The sequence below is a fragment of the Pempheris klunzingeri genome, chromosome 3 (genome assembly GCF_042242105.1).
Source record: "Pempheris klunzingeri isolate RE-2024b chromosome 3, fPemKlu1.hap1, whole genome shotgun sequence".
Taxonomy (NCBI): domain Eukaryota; kingdom Metazoa; phylum Chordata; class Actinopteri; order Acropomatiformes; family Pempheridae; genus Pempheris; species Pempheris klunzingeri.
Genome location: NC_092014.1, coordinates 8,999,296 through 9,021,130, shown reverse-complemented (window position 1 = coordinate 9,021,130; position 21,835 = coordinate 8,999,296). Strand labels below are relative to the sequence as shown.

The 21,835-nt window shown below is 40.2% G+C and overlaps 1 protein-coding gene across 1 annotated transcript in view; it reads right to left on the bottom strand.

The window, feature by feature from the left end:
- lrba (LPS-responsive vesicle trafficking, beach and anchor containing) overlaps positions 1 to 21,835 on the bottom strand; it is a 182,417-nt gene that overhangs the window by 73,391 nt on the left and 87,191 nt on the right. The window contains exons 36-38 of the mRNA XM_070827863.1: positions 19,153 to 19,319; positions 4,974 to 5,098; positions 258 to 401 (exon numbers count right to left, since the gene is read on the bottom strand). Of these exons, the coding sequence (XP_070683964.1) occupies positions 258 to 401; positions 4,974 to 5,098; positions 19,153 to 19,319 (436 nt within the window). The remainder of the gene's footprint in view (positions 1 to 257; positions 402 to 4,973; positions 5,099 to 19,152; positions 19,320 to 21,835) is intronic.

Here is a 21,835-nt window from a genome sequence, read left to right as displayed (position 1 = left end):
CAAAGCAAAGCAAAAAAGCAACATCGTATGGGAAAATCTTGAAATCCTATGGTGGGAGAGATGGGTGCCAGTGTGCAAGACAAAGTGCTGTATAACATTCAGTACCGCAAAACAGTGGAACTACGGGATGATAAGCTGAGTGAAAATTACAATGACCTTATTTCTTTATTTTGTCTGAGCTTCAGGACAAACAACACGGCAGAACTGGGAGGGGTGAGAGAGGTATGAGAAGTGAGGGGGGTGAGACATTTCTTTACCTGTTAAGTTCTCCAGGTCCTTCTCCTCTAGGGATGACAGAGTGTCATCGTCTCCGTCGAGCAATGCCTCACTCTCCGAGTTCTGATTTCCCAGAGCCTGACTCCTGATGGACTGCTTCCCTTTAAGAATGTCCTCCTCGGACGCTGGAGGAGGGAAAAGGGGCTTTTTATTTTTTTACCTTGGTTATAAGGTCACACACACACTTGTATGAGTGGAGTTAGGTTCATTTTACATTGTGCTGCATGTCAAGACGGTGAACCTGTTGAACTTTCTTTCAGTGAAGAGTTTGATGGTTTTTCAAGTTTCAGTGATCACACGTTTGAGCAGGAAAAAACAGCACTTATAAGCAACCACAGCAAACAATAAAAATGAAAATGGGAAAGTTATTTTTAATCCACTTCAGAGATAAACTGAGAAATAAAACAGAGCATGAGTCCCCCCCCCCCCCAACTGCCTTAGTTTCAGCTGCAGCGAAGGCTCTCCATTCAAACCACACCGAGCTCACATAAAATGAATCTACAATTTTACTTTCAGAACTGCATTCCTCAAACACATATCGATTGGAGACTATTTAACAAAGGAATTTAGGTTGTGAATTTTTTACTTCTTTAAAGTATTTTTGTCAGCTTCCAAAGGTGGGTATAAACTTTGTTTTGCCAACAGAAAAAATGCAAACTTTTGTAAAGTATAGTGGATTTTACCCTCCTATAAAACGTTGATTCAAAAGTTGATTCATCCGTTAGGAAAAAAGCTGACTTATGTTGCATTTTCCGCCTTACAGGCACACAAAAGACTGACATAATCCCAGCTCTAAATGCAGTTTGTCCTTAAACATACATCAAAACAAACACTGTTTCATACAAAAATTATTCCAACACGTCTAAACAAAATGAGGGTCACACACTGCCCATTTTGATTTCAACTGAACATGACGTGAGGTTCCAAATGGATTATTTAAGAAAAATGGTAATCTGCAAACATTTACAGAGCCCTGCATTCCCCAGCAGTGCATGGTAAGGATCCACACACACAAGTCCACAGTACAAAGACTGGCTGGCAAGTCTTCCCTCTTTGTAAACATGGCGGGCAATAGGCTGAGAGCTTTCTGTGCTTCTGTGCATGTGTGTTTTCTAATTCAGCACTCAGGTAAAAGGAACACAGTTTTAATCCAGTGAGACGCTGAACACAAACCTAGTGGATTTTTTTTTTTTCATCATCACCTGAGGGGAGATCAATTGCACTTCCTAAAAATGCAAAGTCGCATCATGTGGCTTTATACTTTGAAACTGCTACAAGAGCTGGGATAAAAAATCTCTTGTCATGGAAAATATGCAGCTCACTGATATTTAGAATGGTCTTCCTGTAATTAAGCCTCCCTGGAGGATTCTTTAGTTAGCAGCAGTGAAATTACTACCAGCTCCTCTAATACGTACCACATGCCATTGTATTCACACCAAGCAAGTGGACAGGGGACTTATCATGGGCTTGGAAAACAGAGACTTTTAACTTCCTCGCATCTCACTGTAAACATGCTCCGCAATTCTCACGCCAGTATACAACTACTACTAACATACCATATCAAGCCTTACAAATACACAGTCTGATGCAACTAAACCTCGTGACTGGGCTGATCCAAAACCAGGCTCCCTCTGCTGCCCTCAAGCACAAGCTATTAATAGTTCCTCAGCATAATATACGCTGAAGTAAGTGCAACAAAAATAATAACCAGCACGTTGTTTGGCATATCGAGTAAGAATAACAAGAAACGTTATTTTGACCAGAGTTATCTCACTCTTCACCAGGCACACACACGAGAAATGTGCAGATGAGCGACAGGCTACGTGCTAACTTCTCACCGTTTCTGTTCCTACAAAAGACACGGTTTATTTTTTTCTTCTTTTAATTTGACAACTCTGAGGTGTTGATGGTGTGTGTGTGTGTGTGTGTGTGTGTGTGGGGTGTGTGTGTGTGTGTGTGTGTGGTGTGTGTCTTGTTCAACTTTATAGTACAAGTTTTTATTACTTAGTAAAATATGGTATAAAATATGGAATTAACTAAAATCTGTTTAAAGTCTGATAAATAAGAAATGCAAGTAATGAAAAAAAATAGATTAAGAATTTAGAAGTTAACTCAAAATCATTAGCGTTTGTAATTTAAAGTGTCACTCAAATTAAAACACATTTAAAAGATTACAATGATAAACTATCAAAAAAAGAGCAGAAAAAAAAATCTACCGTGGCACTTCAACCTCATCACTCATCACACAGGGAGCAGAAACGTGCATAAATCCCAACAGGTTACACTTTTTTCCAAGACCCCATTTCCCGACTGAGAGGTTCAACTACCTGCTTATACAACTCAAGGCATGCATGGTCACAGCAATTAAATTGTCAAAATTAACAAATTTGTTTTTAACGGGAGCGTAGCCAGGAGTGCGGTCATGAGGCGAGTATTGATTACCAGAACAGAGACATTAGTCTTCAGGTATTTACTCTGCCACCTCTGGTACACGGGCCCTGGACCAGACCAAATCAATCCCCAGAAAAGATGGTTCTTTCCAGGCATAAATACATAACAGCCTACTCAAGCCTACTGGCAGCCGCACGCTCTCCTGTGGAAATCATCTTGGCGCAGTATGAATGATAACAGTTGTCCATATCCTTAACGCAGAAATGCACATTTTTCACCAGGTTTCAAGGAAAAGACGTAAATTTTCCTCCTCTTAAAAAGGGATCAAATAAAACTTTGTTCAGTACAAAAATGCTAAATATTTTCCATTGCTTCTCAATTTATGATAATGCGTGAGATTTGAAAAGTGCAGCCGCAAGTAGCTAGAAAATTAGGGTAAATTCGGGCTTGATCTTATACTAAATATTTTCTTAGGGAGTGAGGCTGCATTTTCTCCCCTGCATCTGATGAATATAATTACAGCCAGATATGACCTTTGTGCTCTGTTTGAAAACTCAGCCCTGCATTCTCATCTTGAGCTGCACTTCCGTAACAAATGTCGGGTCGACTAAAACAAGACGAAAGGTTACATCTGAAAATGGATGCCGTCAGGCTTCAATGTCAAAGAGTTATTTTAATGATATATTCCCAAACTTCAGCCAGGCAGTATACTCTCTTGAGGTAGCATACCCTTGCCACAACTGGCTGCTGGCTATTTTTACACAGACTTGACTTTGAAACCAAATGTTGTTTGCAGGAATTTGTCTTTTCTCCCCCCCAGTGATGAATATATGCAGCACATAAGCTGAAATAGTTTTGAATATAATTGAATACCAGACCAAATACTTGAATAACTAACTCAGAGAATGCCTTCAACACATTTTCATCAACAAAATGAACTCAATGACAGAACACTAGTAATATGTCTGTTCTCTGTTATGAACTAGCTGAAGGGGAAACAAGGAGGAAATAAGATGAAAACAAAGTAAAATTCAAAGGCTTGCAGCAGAGGAACAGCGACCAGCTGGACTCAGGCCTCGGTGTCCAGCTGCCGCCTCACTGCAGCCATTACTGCAGACCAGAAGTCTCCCAGGATCCTGGGATCCCCAACACTTATTGCTTTTAGATCACATTCTTATTGACTCCTGTCACACCTGCCATTTGTCTTTGGGAAAGGTGTCACATTTAAGGGGACGTTTGCAGGTGACACATTGAGGACGTTTTCGGTCCAGAAATGGCCATTTATTGGTGTGAGTAATTGATTGAGCTGGTAAATGCAGGCCCAGCATGACGATGATTGCAAACCCTGGTGTGTGCTGGGTCTTTGCAGAAATGAGGGATTACATGCACTCCAGGAGAGAAATGCGACTCCTGGTGTTAATGCAGGGACATGTGTCATTTAGATATTGTGGTTATAAGCGGCCACTGGGAATGTTAAGTTGTTCTCAGCCAAGGTTTATTGAAGATCAGCACCTGTCTTTATAGAGGACTATGCAGACACAATGAGAAATTGATCTGACCTATTCCAGTACTGAAGGAAAAGTAATCAATGCTGTTAGTTTTAATGGCTGTGCTATATTTTGGGAAACAGCACAGTATTGATGAAGTTCTTCCAAAGCCACATCAAATTTTCCCACATCCCAACAGGCTCAAAGTACGATGTGGACTCTTTCTTAGACGAAAACATGTTTTGTAGACTGTAATTAGGTTTCAATAGCTTAATATTTAACCTGAGGGACCAATACAACTTATCACTATTACTATGCGGCTAAACATGCATTTAATTTCAACAACAAAAGGTATGCATTTTATTCTGTTTACTTCTGATCTTGCAAATTAACTTGCAAAGGAATGCATCCCCAAATGACCCCTCACTCAAATCTCACTAAGGGGGAAAAAAAAAATAGGGAGGAGGAGGGAGCATGAATGTTACTTACCACTGATATCAGCCACTGTTATGCAGCGAAAAAAAAAAGAATGAACAAAGTTTCATGTCATTTGTAGCCACTTAACTCAAAACTGAATTTCTGAGTAAGGCATGCTAACACTGAGGTTGATTATTAGTCCAGCTTTGCATAATGGGTAGCAGGGTATGAAATTACCTTTGTGAAATTCAAATGAGGGTGCTATTTTACTGTGTCTTGTGGTACAATAAATCTTTTATTGACGGGAAGACTAATTTTTATTACCTTGTACCTGGTGTTACCACCAAGTGAGTCAGTAAGGGGGTGCAAACAACAGGCAGGGACTTAGTGGATGGGACTGACCGTGTTCGGCCGCAGCTTTGAGCGTAGCCTCTGAGTGAGTGGATCCGAAGGGGTTCCTGATGAAGCGACGTCGCCGCCTTAAATCGTCCTCCCAGTAGTCCAGGCGCCAGAACTCCCTCGGCCGGCTGCAACGAGACAGAGGTAGCACATGTGTTAGCAATTACCAGCCAGCATGGTATAGCAGCCCAGCATTAGCACTCGGTCCGAGCAAGCATACATAAAGCCAGCTTTGTGTTTGGTGTTTTTTTTAACCCTCAGAATCACCCTTTAAAAACATTCACTTAGACACAAGCTTAGACCCCAAATCATTGTATCCCTGTCCCTGACAATGACAGTATCTCCATCTCATGGGATAAGGTGTTAATTTTTTTTGCCTTGTTTTTCCTTCTCCTCACTCTTTGAGAAGGTGAACTGAACACCAAGCTCATCGCATTAGAAAGAGCAAATGACAGCTTGATCATTTTCCACACACTTTTGTGGCACGTGCTTCCATTCTAGGCTCATTTCGAGCCCAGCAGGATACCTCTTGTCAGGGCTCATGGCTAGCAGGATAAGGAAAAGGCCATTACAAACACAGGAGGGGGGGGTGGATAGCATTACCAATATTAATCAATGTCTGCAGCTCCCATTTTTCTTTCCAATTTACATCTCCCTTTACCAGGCCCGGTCACTAAATCATCGTGCTCTCAAGGAAAAGAAAGTGTTAACTTTTAATGAGGAGTCACTGCCACATAGCATTGTTCATATACACTGTGTACCTGTCTATAATGAAATATCACTTCTATTCTTAAAAGGGATTTAATTAAAACATAATGTAGATTATTCATTACCCATGGCTGGGAGGCTCAACACAGTGCATCATTTCTATCATTATATAAGCAATTTGTTTTTCCAGTTTAAAGGTTTTTTTAATTTTCAATTTTTTCAAGAAAGAAAAAGAACAAAGCTGTTTACGTGCCAATTAGGCAGCACCGAAATCCACCTTTTTAAATGTAAAAACAGCTCATGTGTTAATGATTAACAACTCAGGTGGGGAGGGAAACAACTTGCACTTGGGTCTTCAGCGAGACTGTCCGACTTAAGTCAAATAGTCATTTTACTTGTACTAAATGTTCACATGAGATAAAAAAAAAAACCTTTAGGAAATGAGAAAATCCTCCTCTAGGCTAAGATATTCCTTTATTAGTCCCCCGACAGGAAAATTCACAGGCTGTTCCTGGGCTAAGCTGTTCCTGGAGTTAGTTTTGTTGTTTTTTGTTCGCCATTGCACGTTCCTAAAACCCACTGCAACAATTTACCATGGATCATGAAACACTGTAAATGTCTTTAATTCTGCTGTGCAGTGTGAAAAGTGAAAACGACACCAACAGGATCTGCACTTACATGAAACATACAGTAAATTTAGACACCTCCACACCACGTAGATGCACAATGGTTTTCTATTCCATAGAAATTAAAGCATCACCAATTCTGAAACTATTTCTTTTTTCGTCAAAGCTAAACGTCACACAAATGACCTACCGAGGTTTAAACAACACAAAGTATTTCTAAAATAATAAAAACAAAATCATGACCAGGTTATTCGTAAGTAGCTGCAGTGTATCCTGTGAAGGTGTAGGAAGACACAGTTTATGGTTTCAGTGGCATAAGCTATGACGGGAGAACCCCAGCATACTTTATGGGATCTACTCCTGAATGCTGCTCTGGCCGGGGGCTCCTCACAAATCTTCAGTCCAACACCAATGATCACACAGGGGCCTCTAAAGGGGAAAGGAGCTTTACGCAAGAAAATAAATACAATTTCCAAGCAGGTCCTTTAAAATCCTGTACGTCGTAGCTAATGAAAACCATTGATTATTTGATTTATCTGGAGAACAAAAAATGGGGTGGATGACGAGTGGAGAGTGGCTGCTGCTCGTATTTTAAGTCTGAATGTAAAGCGCTCTGCAGAGTGCATTTAATTCAGTGCACACAAGACAGCCATAGAGTACAACTGTGATATGAGAAAATTAAATTTAGAAAATGACAGAAATGGGAATCTAGAGTTTGTGTATTCAGAGCAGTGAATCAAGAACGAAAGTGTGTGTGTGTGTGTGTGTGTGTGTGTGTGTGTGCATCTGTGTGTGTGGTGTTTGTGTAGAATGCAAGTTGGAAAGACATGAGGGACGCAGGTCTGTGCAGGACCAGATTTCTCGCCAGTGACAAAGACCCTGCTCCATGTTTGCCTGTGATAGTCTCTGAACGCAAATAGCCACTTCATCATCCTGCCTGCAACGGTATTCATCTATGAAAATAATTATCAAGGTTGTGCATGGCACGCAGCTCCGAATCAGGACGCACTCGTCTCATCTCATGGAAGAGGGGGGGGTCTGTCTGATTCACACAATACACATTAATCCATCAGGAGGGGAACCATTGGCTGGAGTAATTAGTCACCGCATGGGGGGACCACCTCTGCCAGTCATATTCATCCAGCTCACCATGAACAGGCGACAATGGAAGTCCTAATGATGGGGTGCTAGAAGAGGTGGACGCACGATGAAAGATACCTCGTCATCAATCCCCTATGAGAGCGCCGCCGTAACAAGAATGGAGATGTACGGCACTATGCAACCCCCATACCACACACTGAGTGTGTTTCCACAAAGATGATAAATTATTCAGGGCTCATCCATCCTCCTAGGGCATCCTTGGCAGAATTTACTGAGGCGCCATTCTTCAAAATAACAACAATTAAAATAACAAAGGGCCAGCGTTGTGCTGAGGCTCACACCAACCACTTGTGTAATTAGTAATTAGTTCGGTCATAAAAGGTGTCTGGAAGGCCCGCTCGTTAAGCCTGAAGTGACGGTTGTCTGATGATGAAAGTGAGGGAGACAATACAGCAGAGGAAGTGCGTTCTTTAAAATCTGAGCAAAACTTAAAAGTATATCACAGCAAGCCTTAAAATGCTCAAGCTTTGAGTTTGTGTGTATTAAAGAGAATTTGTTGAGCCATGCCAAGCCTTTCTAATGTGGACCACATTGGCTACTGATGAAACAGAGTCCGGAAGACTTTTATGTGAGGTAGTAAATAGTAATGACCTTTTTTTAAAAAAAAAAAAAAAAATCTTTTGGATGCTCTTCAGGACTCTGAAGTTGTAAATTTGAGGAAGTTTACCAACATAAGGGGAGCTCAGATTTCTCCTTTTATGTGGCCCTGATGCTCTTTCTCCCTAATCAGTTAGCAAAGCAGTTATGCTTACGATTTAATAAACTCAACACAAGCCATCAACACGCTGCTACAAAATATTTTACTGGTGGGCTCTTTAAGATATCAATTGTGCTACTAAATTGTCCATTTACATCAAAACAGAGTAGGCGTCCAAGTAGATCTGGCATGGGCAGGTGACATACAAAACAGATGGTTTAATTGTGAGGAGTGTTCAGTGTGAGAGCTGGTTCAGGATTAATGAGATGCTTGTTTGGAAAGGGCAGTATTTATAGAAGTGGAGAGCCGAGGGAACTACAGTAACTATGTCCTCCACAATAAACCATTTCCACACATTGGTGCTGTTTACCCAAATAAAAAGAAAGGAACACTTGTTTACAAGAATGTATGCATGTATGATATGAAAGCATTTGACTGAAATACCATTCTTTGAGCATAACTGGTGTTTTTACAGCAATTGTCAATACAGGGTCTATAATGTAGATTGTTAGCCAAAATGCTATTGTTACACTTTCAACCAATTGTACAATTATATTTATTACTTTTAATTCCTACATATTAGTATCAGTGTCTTTTTCTTTCCTTTGTTGTCATGACTGTTACAGTTTCCTGCTGCACCGACCCCATTTCCCCCAGGGGGGGAATTAAGGCTTAATCTTGTCCTAAATATAATACTAATCTAGCATTAAGATTCCCTAATGTGAACAATCCCAATCCACTTCCACATCACCCCTCTGAATCATCATATGGGTTTCTGAGTAGTTGTGTGTGAGGGCCGCCACTGCTCGTCATTATCAGATGGCCAGTTTAAACATGTTAATAGATTCTTTCTGCAGGTCCTGAAAGTTTGATAGCGCCGCGATTTTTATGGCACCATTGTTCTTTTGCTGACAAGGACAAATGATTGTCATCCATCAAGATTCAATCAGACAGGATTGTCCAGAGACGGGTGCATCACACTGTTTTCACTATTTTCACTCTTAAAAAGTTTTTGTTAATCAAAACTAATATTAGAACATTAAATTTCCTTCCTGATTATTTTATATTATTTATTGGTAATTTAAATTCAGCTCTTTGGGAAAGGTAGAATTTACCTTGGGTAAACATGTAGAGGTACAGAAAATATTACCGTTTTTGCATAGGTCTATTTCCAAAGCATTTGATATTATGTAAATAATAACATGACCTTTATCATAGCAAGCAGGACATGCTGAGTGAATATGCTTTCATATATCACTACAAGCGTCTGCACTTTGGCACAAACAGTCATTCATAACCTTTCTGCTAAATTAATTTAGGTACAGTCAATGAGACCTGCATATGCAGAGGAGATTTCTCTCCTTGCTTATTTTATATTAATGCAAGTTCCTACTGGCAGCCTTCAAATTGCTCAAACATTGCTGCTATCCCCAAGATCATTTTGCTTTGATTTGCATAAACCATGTGTTTAGAAGAAATGGGAGAGCAGGAATAGATTGAGGATTTGTCATGTTGAGGACTGGTTGCTTGAGCTGTGGCTCTTTGTCAAACGGTGGCAGCGATCGCTTCGATGGTATCTCCTGATTCAAATTAAAATGAAACAGGACCAAATACCTTCCCACTGAAATTGTTTGGCGTGATTAAGTCTTGGAGAAGTGATTTTCTACATGTGCATTAATGTTTATCCTTCCCACTCCAATGAGGTTTACAGGAGACCATCTATATGTGTGTATGTTAATTCAGCTCAGCTAATGTTGTTTACAAGATTTACCAGAGGTAATGTTAGGGTCAGACCCCGCAACATTTCCATCTTATCCTCTTAAATGACAGTCCACGTGTAATTTTGCCCATCCTGACTGTTAATCACAGGACCAAGTCATTTCATTTGTCTATTTTTAATATGAATTTTAATATCGTGCAATAAGTGATTCTACACAACATAGATATGTGGTGAAGTTTGTCAAAAGATTTCTTAGAGTATACACTTCATAAGAGAAAGAAATGAAACAAAAAAAAAAATCTAAATCTTGGGTTACATATGAGGCACAGAAAATCACTCACAGTGAAATAAAGTCCAAATACATTTACATCCTTTTCTTTTATCATTCCTTAGTTAATTCCCTGTTCAGTGAATATGCTGCTAACACACGAGTGCACACTCTCTCATTACCAAGACAGCATAAGCACCTACCACTCCTCCCAATTAACTCCAATTTATCCAAGAGCTTTCAAACAGCGATCTGAAAAAACGAGGGAGTGATATTGCATCTCTGCAACATCAACGGCTTGTGGGGATCAAAGTACTCCCATGGGTGCGAGGCAAGAGGCTTCAGACTCCCCACAATGCAGTGCAGCCAAATGAAATAATGCAAATCGAGCCCTAATTACCACCAGCTTAGTGTGCAGCTTCCAATTAGCAGCAATTACACTCAGTGTAAATTCACTGTTAAAAAGCCACACAATTGCACACTAATTATATCAGATTTTATGGGAGGTAAAAGGAAAAGTGCTGTGTTTAGTCAAGTAGTAAATATTGACCAAAGACAGGAGAGCTGTGAAAAAGCTTTTTCCATATCAAGTGAAAAATGGTGCAGGACCCCGACTTGATTTTATTGTTAAATGTTAAAATAGCTTCACCATTTGCCTTATTAAAACTATCTAAGCATCAACTACATAATAAATAGTATATACAGACTTCCTCTGCTGCATCGCTGAAGTGGTACCATCTGTATTTTTGATGAAGAGTCACATTTTTCCTGTGATTTTGACAACATGCATTTAAGGCCATTTATCACCACTACAGCGAGGTAATGAGGGCATCCGCTGGGCCGGAGTTGCATAATTCTGCCATTACTGGCCCATTGTAATAATCTTCTGACCTCTAGCTTTCAGAGCTGATCTTGAATGGTGTGACAAATCTGAACACGCACCCACGTTTCCAACACACCCTAAAAGCAAAACACAGTGGAGAAGCTCAAGGTCAGCTGAGACTACGAGTCTGAGAAACGTTTTGTTTTTTCGGCTCAAGTTCACGTTTTTTGACACAAACATGAGACCATGTCTAACCTTAACAGCGCAAACACCAAAACCAAGATGTTGTCTCGCAAAAATACTAATTTTGAAACATACTATGTTAAACTGTTGAAAAAGCATCATCATAAATTTCATACCATAAATTTATTGGTAAAAAAAAAGGAAATGATGTTGCCTGTGGGCTGAGGAGTTTTCTGATATCTTATTGAATAATAAACATTATTCCCTCTCCCTTGAGCTCTGCATACTAGTCTGTTATGTCTCCAGCGTCAGGGTGATGCAAAACTACAAGACTCTGCAACCTCATCTACCAAGACTGTCTGCTATTCATGAGCACTTCCTCCCCTCTCTCCATCATCCGGCTGTGCCCATTACACACCACTTACAGCACATTGCACGTGTGTGTGTGTGTGTGTGTGTGTGTGGGTCTGTGTCAAGTGGAGCAATTCCAGCGCAAGGTGATTGAGACGATCATATAAACAGAAGTCTGACTAACTATAATGGCCATGTGGTTATCTCTTCATTCGAGAAAAACTACAAGGAGAAAAAAAAAATGCACCACTCTCATAAAAGTCTATGTAAAACTACATTTTCTTTGGCGTTTCATCGCGTTGGTACAATTGGAAGTTTTGTATAGTTTAATACTGCTTCACATCTGGCATTATGTTGTACCTCACAATCAGATTTTTGCTGGACCATACAGTTTCACACTGCTTATAATATAATAAGAGTTTCTATTCCATTATTTAACACATGTTTTTTTTATTTAACACAGTTTTTTTTTTATAATTGTAATTTAGTTTTCTTTGACTTGAGTATTTCCCCTACTGAATGTGCTTATCTATAAATTGTTATGAGTTGTGACTGCTGTAATACAAAATCACTCCCTTATCCATGCTCTGTCTGTCCGTTAATCTATCATCAATATCAGTTCTTCACATCACAAAGCTTTCATATTGAACTCCCTTCTTCTTGTGGTCTTTGCGTGGTGTTGAACTTGAATTCAGACACAGGGGTGGGGGTGTAAAGTAAATCTACAGCATGAACACACGCTGGAGATCTATGAGTAAAGGATGATCCTCAGTGTTCCACTCTCTCTACCACGGACGTTGGAATTTTATGTCGCCTTTTTCCTGCTTTGGTTGCACAAGAAAGTGCTGGATTCTAAAGATAAAGGCGATTTTTTTGGCAAATGGTGAAAGTAGCAAAATAAATGACCTGCTGGTCCCACGGTGTAATTACAGTGGCTGCAAGCATACCAATCTATCACAAGGAAGGGGGGGCTGACACACTGCAAAGGGGTTAGTCAAAGGAGATAGCCTTTGACTAACTACTGGCCCCGGACAATCGATACTGTGCAGATATTGCATCCGGGGAGAGAGGAGGGAAAAAAGCCCTAAAAACTTCCCAAATGGTTTTTCATTCAGATATTGATCAGCACCCTTTTATCATGACCTTGCTCCACCAAGGCCATATACTTTCTTAAGGGTATATGGAACTCATAAATCTGAGAGTTGCTACAGAGTCACACTGGGCTGTGAGCACTGAGGCAGCGAGGCAGCTAGGCAGGGAGGTAAGATGGTGTAATTGGTCTTTGTGGGATGGCGGCCTTCTTTCATACCTCATAACAAGGATTCCATTACATTTCTGAGCTGCTATGAGAGGACGGACAAAACTGATGGTGTAAAACTGAGGAGGGGGATCTAAAAGATGTAAATGGGTTAGTTTTGGTGACACAACAGTTTATCACACGCGAGGATACTTTTACCCTAGAAGGTACCTCTGCAGCTGTTGAGGCTACATGGGAAGTTTTTAGAGCTGCACAGCTAATTTGAAAAAATATGAATTATCTAGTAAAATAAATTATATTAAAAAAAAAATACAAACATGACCAAATCCACAGGAAAAGGACAAAGCTTTTTGAAAAATACTATTCTAGGATTAAATAATGAATTGTGGTGAGTAACATTCATATTTGCTACATGACATGTGATATCAAAACTAAATCTATAAATTATGAAAAAATGATAAATAATTTCTACAATAATGACAAAAAGTACCCGTTTTAACTTAACCACTTGCCTTTTTGATGTCATTTTAAATGATCCATTGAATGTAATATTTTCAGTCTCGGTCTACGCTGCAACACTTAAGCATGCTAACATATGGACATCATCAGCTGTTAATATGTTCCACCATGACACTTTGTTACTATTCCTTACAACCCCAGCCACTGTACTGTATATACAGTCGAGGTAAATGTTATCATTAAGGCCATATTCTAATTCATATCCATGAGCCAGACTGCACGGTGGGGCCTCCGTGGCACGTTATTTTATGTAACTGATGGAACGCAAGTCTGTCAAACTCCAGCAGTCTCCCCAGAGATTTAAGGAACATCCTTTTTGTCCCTGTCACAACTTTTCTGTCCCAGACACATGTCACTGTGCATGATTAATGAGGTGGAGGGTTTCACGTTAAACCCGTGTAAGGACTTTGGTGTTGGAGATCCCTGCGTGATACAAAGAGTCTCGTTTACAAGGATGAACATAACTGATGGCAGGCTCGCATTGCTTCGCGTAGTATGTTTATGCTATATGTTTATGGCTGCATCAAGGCAGATGGATGAGCACAACTCGAGCACCCAGCTAATTGGTTTTGAAGTAGTCGGGGCCTGGACTAAAGGAAACAACTGTCTCTGCCTTGGATGAGACGGGAGCTGCGAACTGCTCCAGCTGCCACTGCACGTTCATCGGGTCATGTTTGTGTTTAGACTGCAAGTATTTATAAGCAAACCAAAAGCCATTATCGGTTAAAAATGACCAGTTAAGTACTTTAGAAAAGAATGGACTTCTTACAATGTAAAGAATGGTTCATTTCAGAGTATCTACTGTAATGTAGATGCAATTTACCATCCATCATGACTAAACTTTGGTGAAACAAAATAATTAGCTACAAAGATTAGAATACAAATAAAGAGCAGTTGTTCTGTGGAAAGGCAGAGTGCACGAATTATTCCAATTGGAAAACCAGGATCCAGCTGGTGTTTATTCTATTCCCAGCTACAACAAAGGCAATCTGATGGTCAGATAAATGTTCATCCAGTTTTCCATCCAGCAAACAAGACACGCTCTCAGCCTTTTACATACAGATTTGTGCAATCACTCATCGTTATGGTTTAGTATATACTGTAGCTGGAGGAAAGGATATAGAAAAAAAATGTCCCTGTCTTGTCTTTGTCTCCATCTCAACTTTTGATGCTTCAGTAACAAATATCTCCCTCTCATCCTCCGTTCCATCCATCGCCCTCTCTCTTTCTCTGTCTTCCTGCTCCTCTCGAGTCATGCATTTCCGAGAGTCAGTGTACTCTAAACAGTTATGTTCTTGTTTCCTATGGTTCTAATCTCCACTGACGTGCTGGAGTCCCATTTCCTTTTTCAGCTGTGCGCGCACAGTACCAGTGCAGCCGTAATGTACAACGTTTCCATAAAACATACACGCAAGGCAGCGCAGACACTGTGCAGACCTCGGCTTTAACACATGCATTACATTCAGTATTATGTATCATAATTGTGATTTAAGTCTGGAATGAAAGCATACAAGTATTTATTTTAAAAAATACTACGTGCATATGAATGTCCTCGCTGTAGTACGCATACCTCGTAAAAAAAGGTACTGAGAACCTATTATTATTATTATCAAATCAACGTCTTAATGAGAAAAAGATGTAGAGGAGGGTTGGTTATTTCAACTGAGAGACTCCTGTATTTCTGTTTTTGTGGGATATCTGAATCTCTTACAGTTGTGGGATTGTTTGCATATGTTTGATGCCACTGTCAATCAAATCTGACTAAACCACATCATCACGGTCTTTATTAAGCTAAACTTTAAACTCTTAGTAAATGAGGGATGGGAAGGGATATGGATGTTTCTTTTGTTGCTGTTACTTTGATTGTAGCCTATAGAGACATTTTATAGAGAAAGTGCTTAAACAAGTCATTATCAAGGAAAAATGCCAGTTCCAGGTTTTTAAATGTGAGAATTTTCTGCTTTTCTTGGTTTTGCATCACTGTAAATTAAATATTTTTGGGCTTTGGACTGCTGGTTGCATTTAACAAGTAATATAAAAGGTGTCACATTGGGCTTAAGGGAATTGTGATGAGCAACTTTCACAATTTTGTGACTTTAGAAAATTGGTCAATTGATTAGTCGCTCAACAGAAAATGAACTAATCAACTATTACTGTAATTCTGAAAACTGAATAGTTGTTTGTGTCATTATCAAGTAAAAAAATTGCAAAGGTTTACTGGTTCCAGCTTTCTAAATGTGATTATTTCTTACATTTACGTTTTGGATCACTTTTAATTAAATCCTTTCGGTTTTCGGATTGTTGGTAAAGCAAAAGAAGCGATATGAAAATGCTGCATTGGAATGTGGGAAACTGTGTTGAGAATTTTTTTTTTTACCATTTTGTGACATTTTACAGCCTAAATACATCAATTAATCACGAGAACAATCTATAACAAAAACAATCTTTAGTTGCAGCCCTAAAGAGCTTCAGAAAATGTATATACATCTGTATTTGAACAGCATTTTGTTTATGTAACACTCACAATGCTGTATATCTATTAGGGGTATTATGTAAAGAAAATAATATTTTTTACTTTGCTAAAAGAGACAAAACCCTCCTCTGTATAAAGTGGAGACACCATTTCACACAATCTCCTGTATCATTAGTGGATAAGATGTAAAAACCTTTTCAAACTGAACGTTCTGCTCCGACTTCTTTCTCTCAGTACCGTCCTGGTGAAATGACATAGCACAAGATAAAATAGTAATGCTAATATCAATAGTTTGTCCATTACAGGTCAGCTAACTGTCCAGCGGAACAGTTACAAAGCTGTTCCTTTTCGATCTCACAAGGCCGATCAATACGGGGGCATACTGTTTCAATTTTGCCGGCATTGATTTTCTCTATAACACTCCAACCCTAAAGCATTCGTCTTTCTGAAGGAAGGATGATTTGATTTACTGAAGAAAAATTGGAGTGCACATCACAAAGATTTTTTGCCGGGCGGGAGTGTGACATGCCAAAAGATGGATGTCCCTTGGCTGGGAAGCCTCTAGCCTAAGGGCGTCCATTAGAGCAGTGGTGCTGCAGAAAATGAGCTGCTTATATGAGGGAGGAGGAGCACAGGAAGAGTAGTTGGTGCTCGAGGTGCTGTGTTTTGGGGGGGGGACCAGCTGTAGGTGAGGATTGCTGGAATAAAAAAAAGCATGCAGGAGTGAAGAGTATGCCAAAGTAGGAGAACAGCAAATACCAGGGAGTATACCTAAACGTAAACCTAATCTTGAGTAATGTTTCCATTTGCCTCAAACAGACGAGCTGCATCAGTGGATTGTCAACAGCAGCTCTGGATAAAAACGTGTGCTGCTTCTACATCACACTTCAACCATTTTTTCAGCTGCCGCCACCTTACTTTTACTTCCCCCGCTTCCTGCATCCAGAGTGAATTTCCATGGTACATTAGTCAGCCTATTAGAATGCAATAAAGAGAAGGTATGAGAGGGGAAAAAGAGGAGAGTAGTGCGTGTCCCCAGAGACGGTGAGTTGGCGTTCTCCATCATCTGCCCTCATCTCCCCTCTCTGTCCGTCGACTTTGTCTAGGTGTCATATACATGAAAGATGATTCCAGACCCAAATAAACACCGCGGCAGTCTGGATGCTCAGTGGACCCAAGCTCAAAGAGAGAAAAAAAACTGGAGATATGTGGAGAGAGAAAAAAATGACATCTGCCAGTTGTTTCATTTGTGGATATCTTGCTAGCTTTTCATTTACTTTTTTACTTTCTTAAAAAGACAGCAGGCTGGCATATTGTACACCTGAGTCTCAAGGCGCTGGGACAGAAGCGTATGGATGAACAGGTAGTCGACCCATCTGTCTGGCTGTGGATCTGTCTATGTCTTGACACTAGATGACAGACAAGGGCACAGAAACGATAGATACTGCCTCTGTCGGGTGGAAGGAATTCTCCCTGGACACCCAGTGATACAACTGAAGTAGATAGTGAAACAAGAAAGAGCAAAGGACAAGAAATGAGAAAAAAAAAGGGAGAAAAGACATGTTGTGAGGAAGAGAAAGGAGGAGAGAGAGAACTGCAGACAGAGGAAAGACGAAGCAGGGGAATGGGAGAGGGAAAATCACCTAACACCTATTTTCTCCAGAGGCCAGGGCCGCTGTAAGCTGGATATTAAGACACAAATTGCATTCAGGCGGGTCACACTATGTCAGAAGATATTAGATGCCTGCCGTGAGGAAACAACAATTCCCATCAGCTTGTGAGAAAATAATATTTTCATTTTCAGACTCTTTATTGAATGGAAACTTTGGGGAATACGTTTTTATGGCATGTGAGCAGGCAGGCTTGGATTTTACACCCAAGCAACAAAGGGTCGTAATCATAGCTGCGTATTGTCTTTGTGTTCCTGGATTTCATTTTCACAGCTGGAAAAAGGTTGTGGGTTTCATTGTGTGTATCCGTCCTTTCCATCCCGCCCGTATTTGCAGGCAGCACACATTGCTGCCTGTAAATAATCAGGGAAAGAACATCTCTTATATTAGCATGCCTCCAGGTATGCAGGTGGGCTCCTTACTTCTTTTTTAAATGTCCATCTATTCTCTTACTTGTTCTTTTTGTGGGGTTTGCAACACCAGATGTTTCTCTTATGCCCGCATACCACAGGCTCTGGTGCGAAGCTGCACCACCTGACCTTCACAGTAATTGACCAAAAATATTGATGTAATGGCACAGGACTGATTGTGATTTATTAAAAGAGCGCTGCACTCCAAGGCCCAGTGCCAATGGCTCCCTGCGCCCATCGGCAGCCATTAGGAAAACCATCAATAGCACAGCGGCATAAAGAGCCGGTAATGGGGGACTTTTCTGGCCAGCGCTCGTAGAACACAATCTCCATAGTAAATAGCATAACCTTGTGTGAGTACACATGGAGACTAATAGAAAGAAAGAGGTGGAAGCGAAGCGAGGGAGATGGGATCAAGGAAGGAAAGAAAAATATGACAAATCATGCACTACATCCTGATACAAGAGGAAAAAAAATAGAGAAGGAAAACAAAGGCAGCCAGAGATAGACTCCTGATCCAATAGCAAACTAACCCTCGCCAGACGAGTCTCTGGAGAGTTGGTTCAGCCTAACAAGCGTGAGCCAGCGGCCGTCTCTCCAGCTCACCATTACACACTACCTGCACAAACAGCCATCATTAGGGAATAGCTGCATTGGATTCTGCTGCCTATTTGGCGAAACAAACACAGAGGATAGAGTTCCCTCTGTTCTTAATGGGAGCGGAGCTGTTTAAATGGCTTTCATCTCTCTCTTGAGCCAATGCATCATTCAACCCACAGCTGACATTTTCACCTTTGCAAATCTAATTTAATCAAAGCCATGAGTATTGGGGGATGAGAAAGATTATGATGAGATTAAAACCATTACAGTGGTTTGAATAGTTTTTTTTCCGAGGCTGAGAAAATGACATGCTATGAACGTGGTTCATAAAAAAAAAACAAAAAAAAAAACAGGTGCATCCTTTTAATTCAACACATCTTTGTAACTGATTGGCTCTTTAAAATATTTTGGCATGTGAGGAACGAAATATTATTGTGAAAATATAGAATCAGAGGATTATTTGTCATGTTCACATTAACACGCAAAGAACAAAGAATGGATTTAACATGTATATCATGTAAAATGAATTATGTGTGTATGTGTGAAGCCTCAACAGCAAGAAAGAATTTTTCCCTCCATTATACCTTCTAAAATATTTTACAAGTTAAAGTCTAATATCTATCTTACTTGGAAGTAAAATGAGAGCTCAATAATGTAAAAGGACAGTTAGCAAGTTCTGTTATGATCTTGTCTTTCAGCACAGGACTTGTTTTACCTTATGGTAGAACTTCCCCAGGCTCCATGTTTGTCAGTCAGGATGTTGACTATCTTCTGGATGAGCTGCGTGGCTGTCACATGGTCGCGATACTTGGCTGCTCGGATCAGGTGGTCACACATTTTCTCTTCATCTCGCTTCTCCGCTGCGTACTGAGCACAGTTAGACTGGGAGGGAAAGAGGAAAAACACTTTACACATTCTGCAAGTGAAGGCATCACAAGTGTGTGCAGTGCAAACACAGTGTACAAAATGTGTCAAAAGAATGGATTTTACAGTATATAAATAATGAAATGTCTCAGCATCTTGTACAAAAGCAGGTCTATGTGAGGGAACAATACAGGCAATGGGACAACAGTGTTTCCACATATAGAAACCCTACTGAGTAGAACCAAATGAAAAGCATAGGGTCATTTCTGTCCTCATGTCATGTTGATTAATAACAGTGGACACGTATTTACTAATGCCCTCCGGCACACCAAATCACACGATACCCACAATGCACATGGAGGACATTTTTCTCTGTCGGAATTTGTTATCAGAATGGGCCTTTGAACTCTGCAGCGATGGTAAAAGTAAAACACCTTCTGAAAATAAGAGCTATAATTTGAAACAGTGTTTTGATTTCCAATCTCGGTTTCAGAATCAATTTCAACTGCGCTGATGGCTTACTTTGAGAGAATTGTTTCAAAGTTACATTCTTATTGAAGGTGAACATAAGTGAAGGGAGGGGAAAAAAACATGTGCTATGTATAGTGCAGCTGGTCATGTAGCTCTTCAGGACTGCAATGGTGCATTTATATTCTCTTCTGCATGCACAGCAGCTAAAGCAAATGGCTGCACTATTAACAACAAAAGCTCATTCAATTATTAATGCTGCTTCAGTTGTATATGAGTCTTCTTATCAAATTAACCTTAAACTAACCCAATGGTATTGCTGTCATAGAATGAATTTTAACCCAGATCCATGGCTGAACAAATGCAACCTGCTTTTCCAAAGTTACCAGTAAAGCACTTTATAATGGGTCCTCCTTTTCAATTTGAACGACAACATTTCATATGTGACAGAAAATCTATAGGTATAAATCACATTAGAGGGGCTTTTCTGCAGACTGCTGGGCCTTAATTATCAATCTATGTCTCTTTGTGTGGCATTAAAGTGGGCCTTGACCTTCCAGCATGATGACCTGGGAAACAGCAAAATAAAGGGAGTACGGAAAAGGAATTTCTGAGTAAGTGTTTCAAATTTTCTTTGCTTTGCTTTCCTTTCTGTGTGCGAGCGTGTGTGTTGCGTGTCCATTAATCTTGGTCAGTGGCGCTGAAGGCAAGCTGTGGGACACGCAAAAAGGTGGACCAAAAGGAAGTGACAAAGATGATGCTGTTGAAAATGCCACAATCCTAGTTACACTCAGCATTAAATTATTGCATAACACACTGTTTGTTAGACTTTAAACAGAAGGCAATATGTTATAGCAGCCCTCATGTCTGATGTTGTCTAAGACAACACAGAAACACGTCCCGAGACATTTTATACACAATTAGAGAAGAGATCCCTTTCCCCCAAATAAATGATTATGTGGATTTCCATTCTTTAAACAGATGCAAGTAGCGCGGCTATAAAGAGTCCATTTCCATCTGCCCCTGTCTGAGACATGTAAAGTCTGCAGTACTAATCAACAGTGCTGGGTTCAAACTCATAACCATAAACAAACACTTCATCACCTGTGTGTTGAGCCTGCCCAAACACCCAAACCCTCCATGCTGTAATGGGCTTTTCTCATATCCAAAGCCAAAGTCGACTACAGGAGAAAAGGCCAAATTCACAGACTCACCCCTAAAATAACAACTAAAAAAGTTGAACACATAAGTAGAGTCATTAAAACCCAAAGTTGGATTTGCTTGTAAGTGGAAAAGACAAGTCACTGTTAATTCCTGGGGTCATTCAGTTGATGTGTAGTCAGGGAATATGCCGAGGTATTATGAAGGACTTATTATGTTATGTTATTATGAAGGTTAAAGCGAATAACTAAATCTCCCAGTTGGCACCATCCTGCATTCACTTCCAACCAGATCCACAGAAAGGATAAAGGGCAGAAACTAAAAAGGGGCATTTGGGGTATTTTCAAACAAGCTGTTCTTTCTTTCCTTTCAAAGAATGTTGAGGAAACATAAGAACTAAATTAAAAGTATCTGTTCCCATTTGCAATTAGAAACATGCCTCCTTTGGAGTGATTGAAGCAGTCAGTGTGCATATTTTGACAAGAAAACAACCATAAAAAGACATGCTCTGAGACAAGCACTTCCATTCACCGAGTTAAAAGAGTGCAGCTGAAGAAAAGGGACAGCAGACTGTTAGCTTCCTACCCAGACAGCCACCAGGGCACAACTTGCTGGCAGTGAGACCGTTATGACTTGCGACACTGTAATCATGGGCAGCACCTTCCATTACATGGCCTGGCTGACAGGGTCGGCCGGCATGAATGCCTGCTCTGCCCGAGGAGACAGCTTGGTGAAGACGAAATGATAATGGCTGGCATTAATCGAGTCAATTACACTGACTCGTGTCTCCCACAATTCATCAACAGTTCAGATAAATAACTATGGATGTGTGTTGGAGTTTGGGGAGGAAATGGGCTGCAAGGGGAGTGACTGGGGACTTACACTAATCATCTCTAAAATCACAT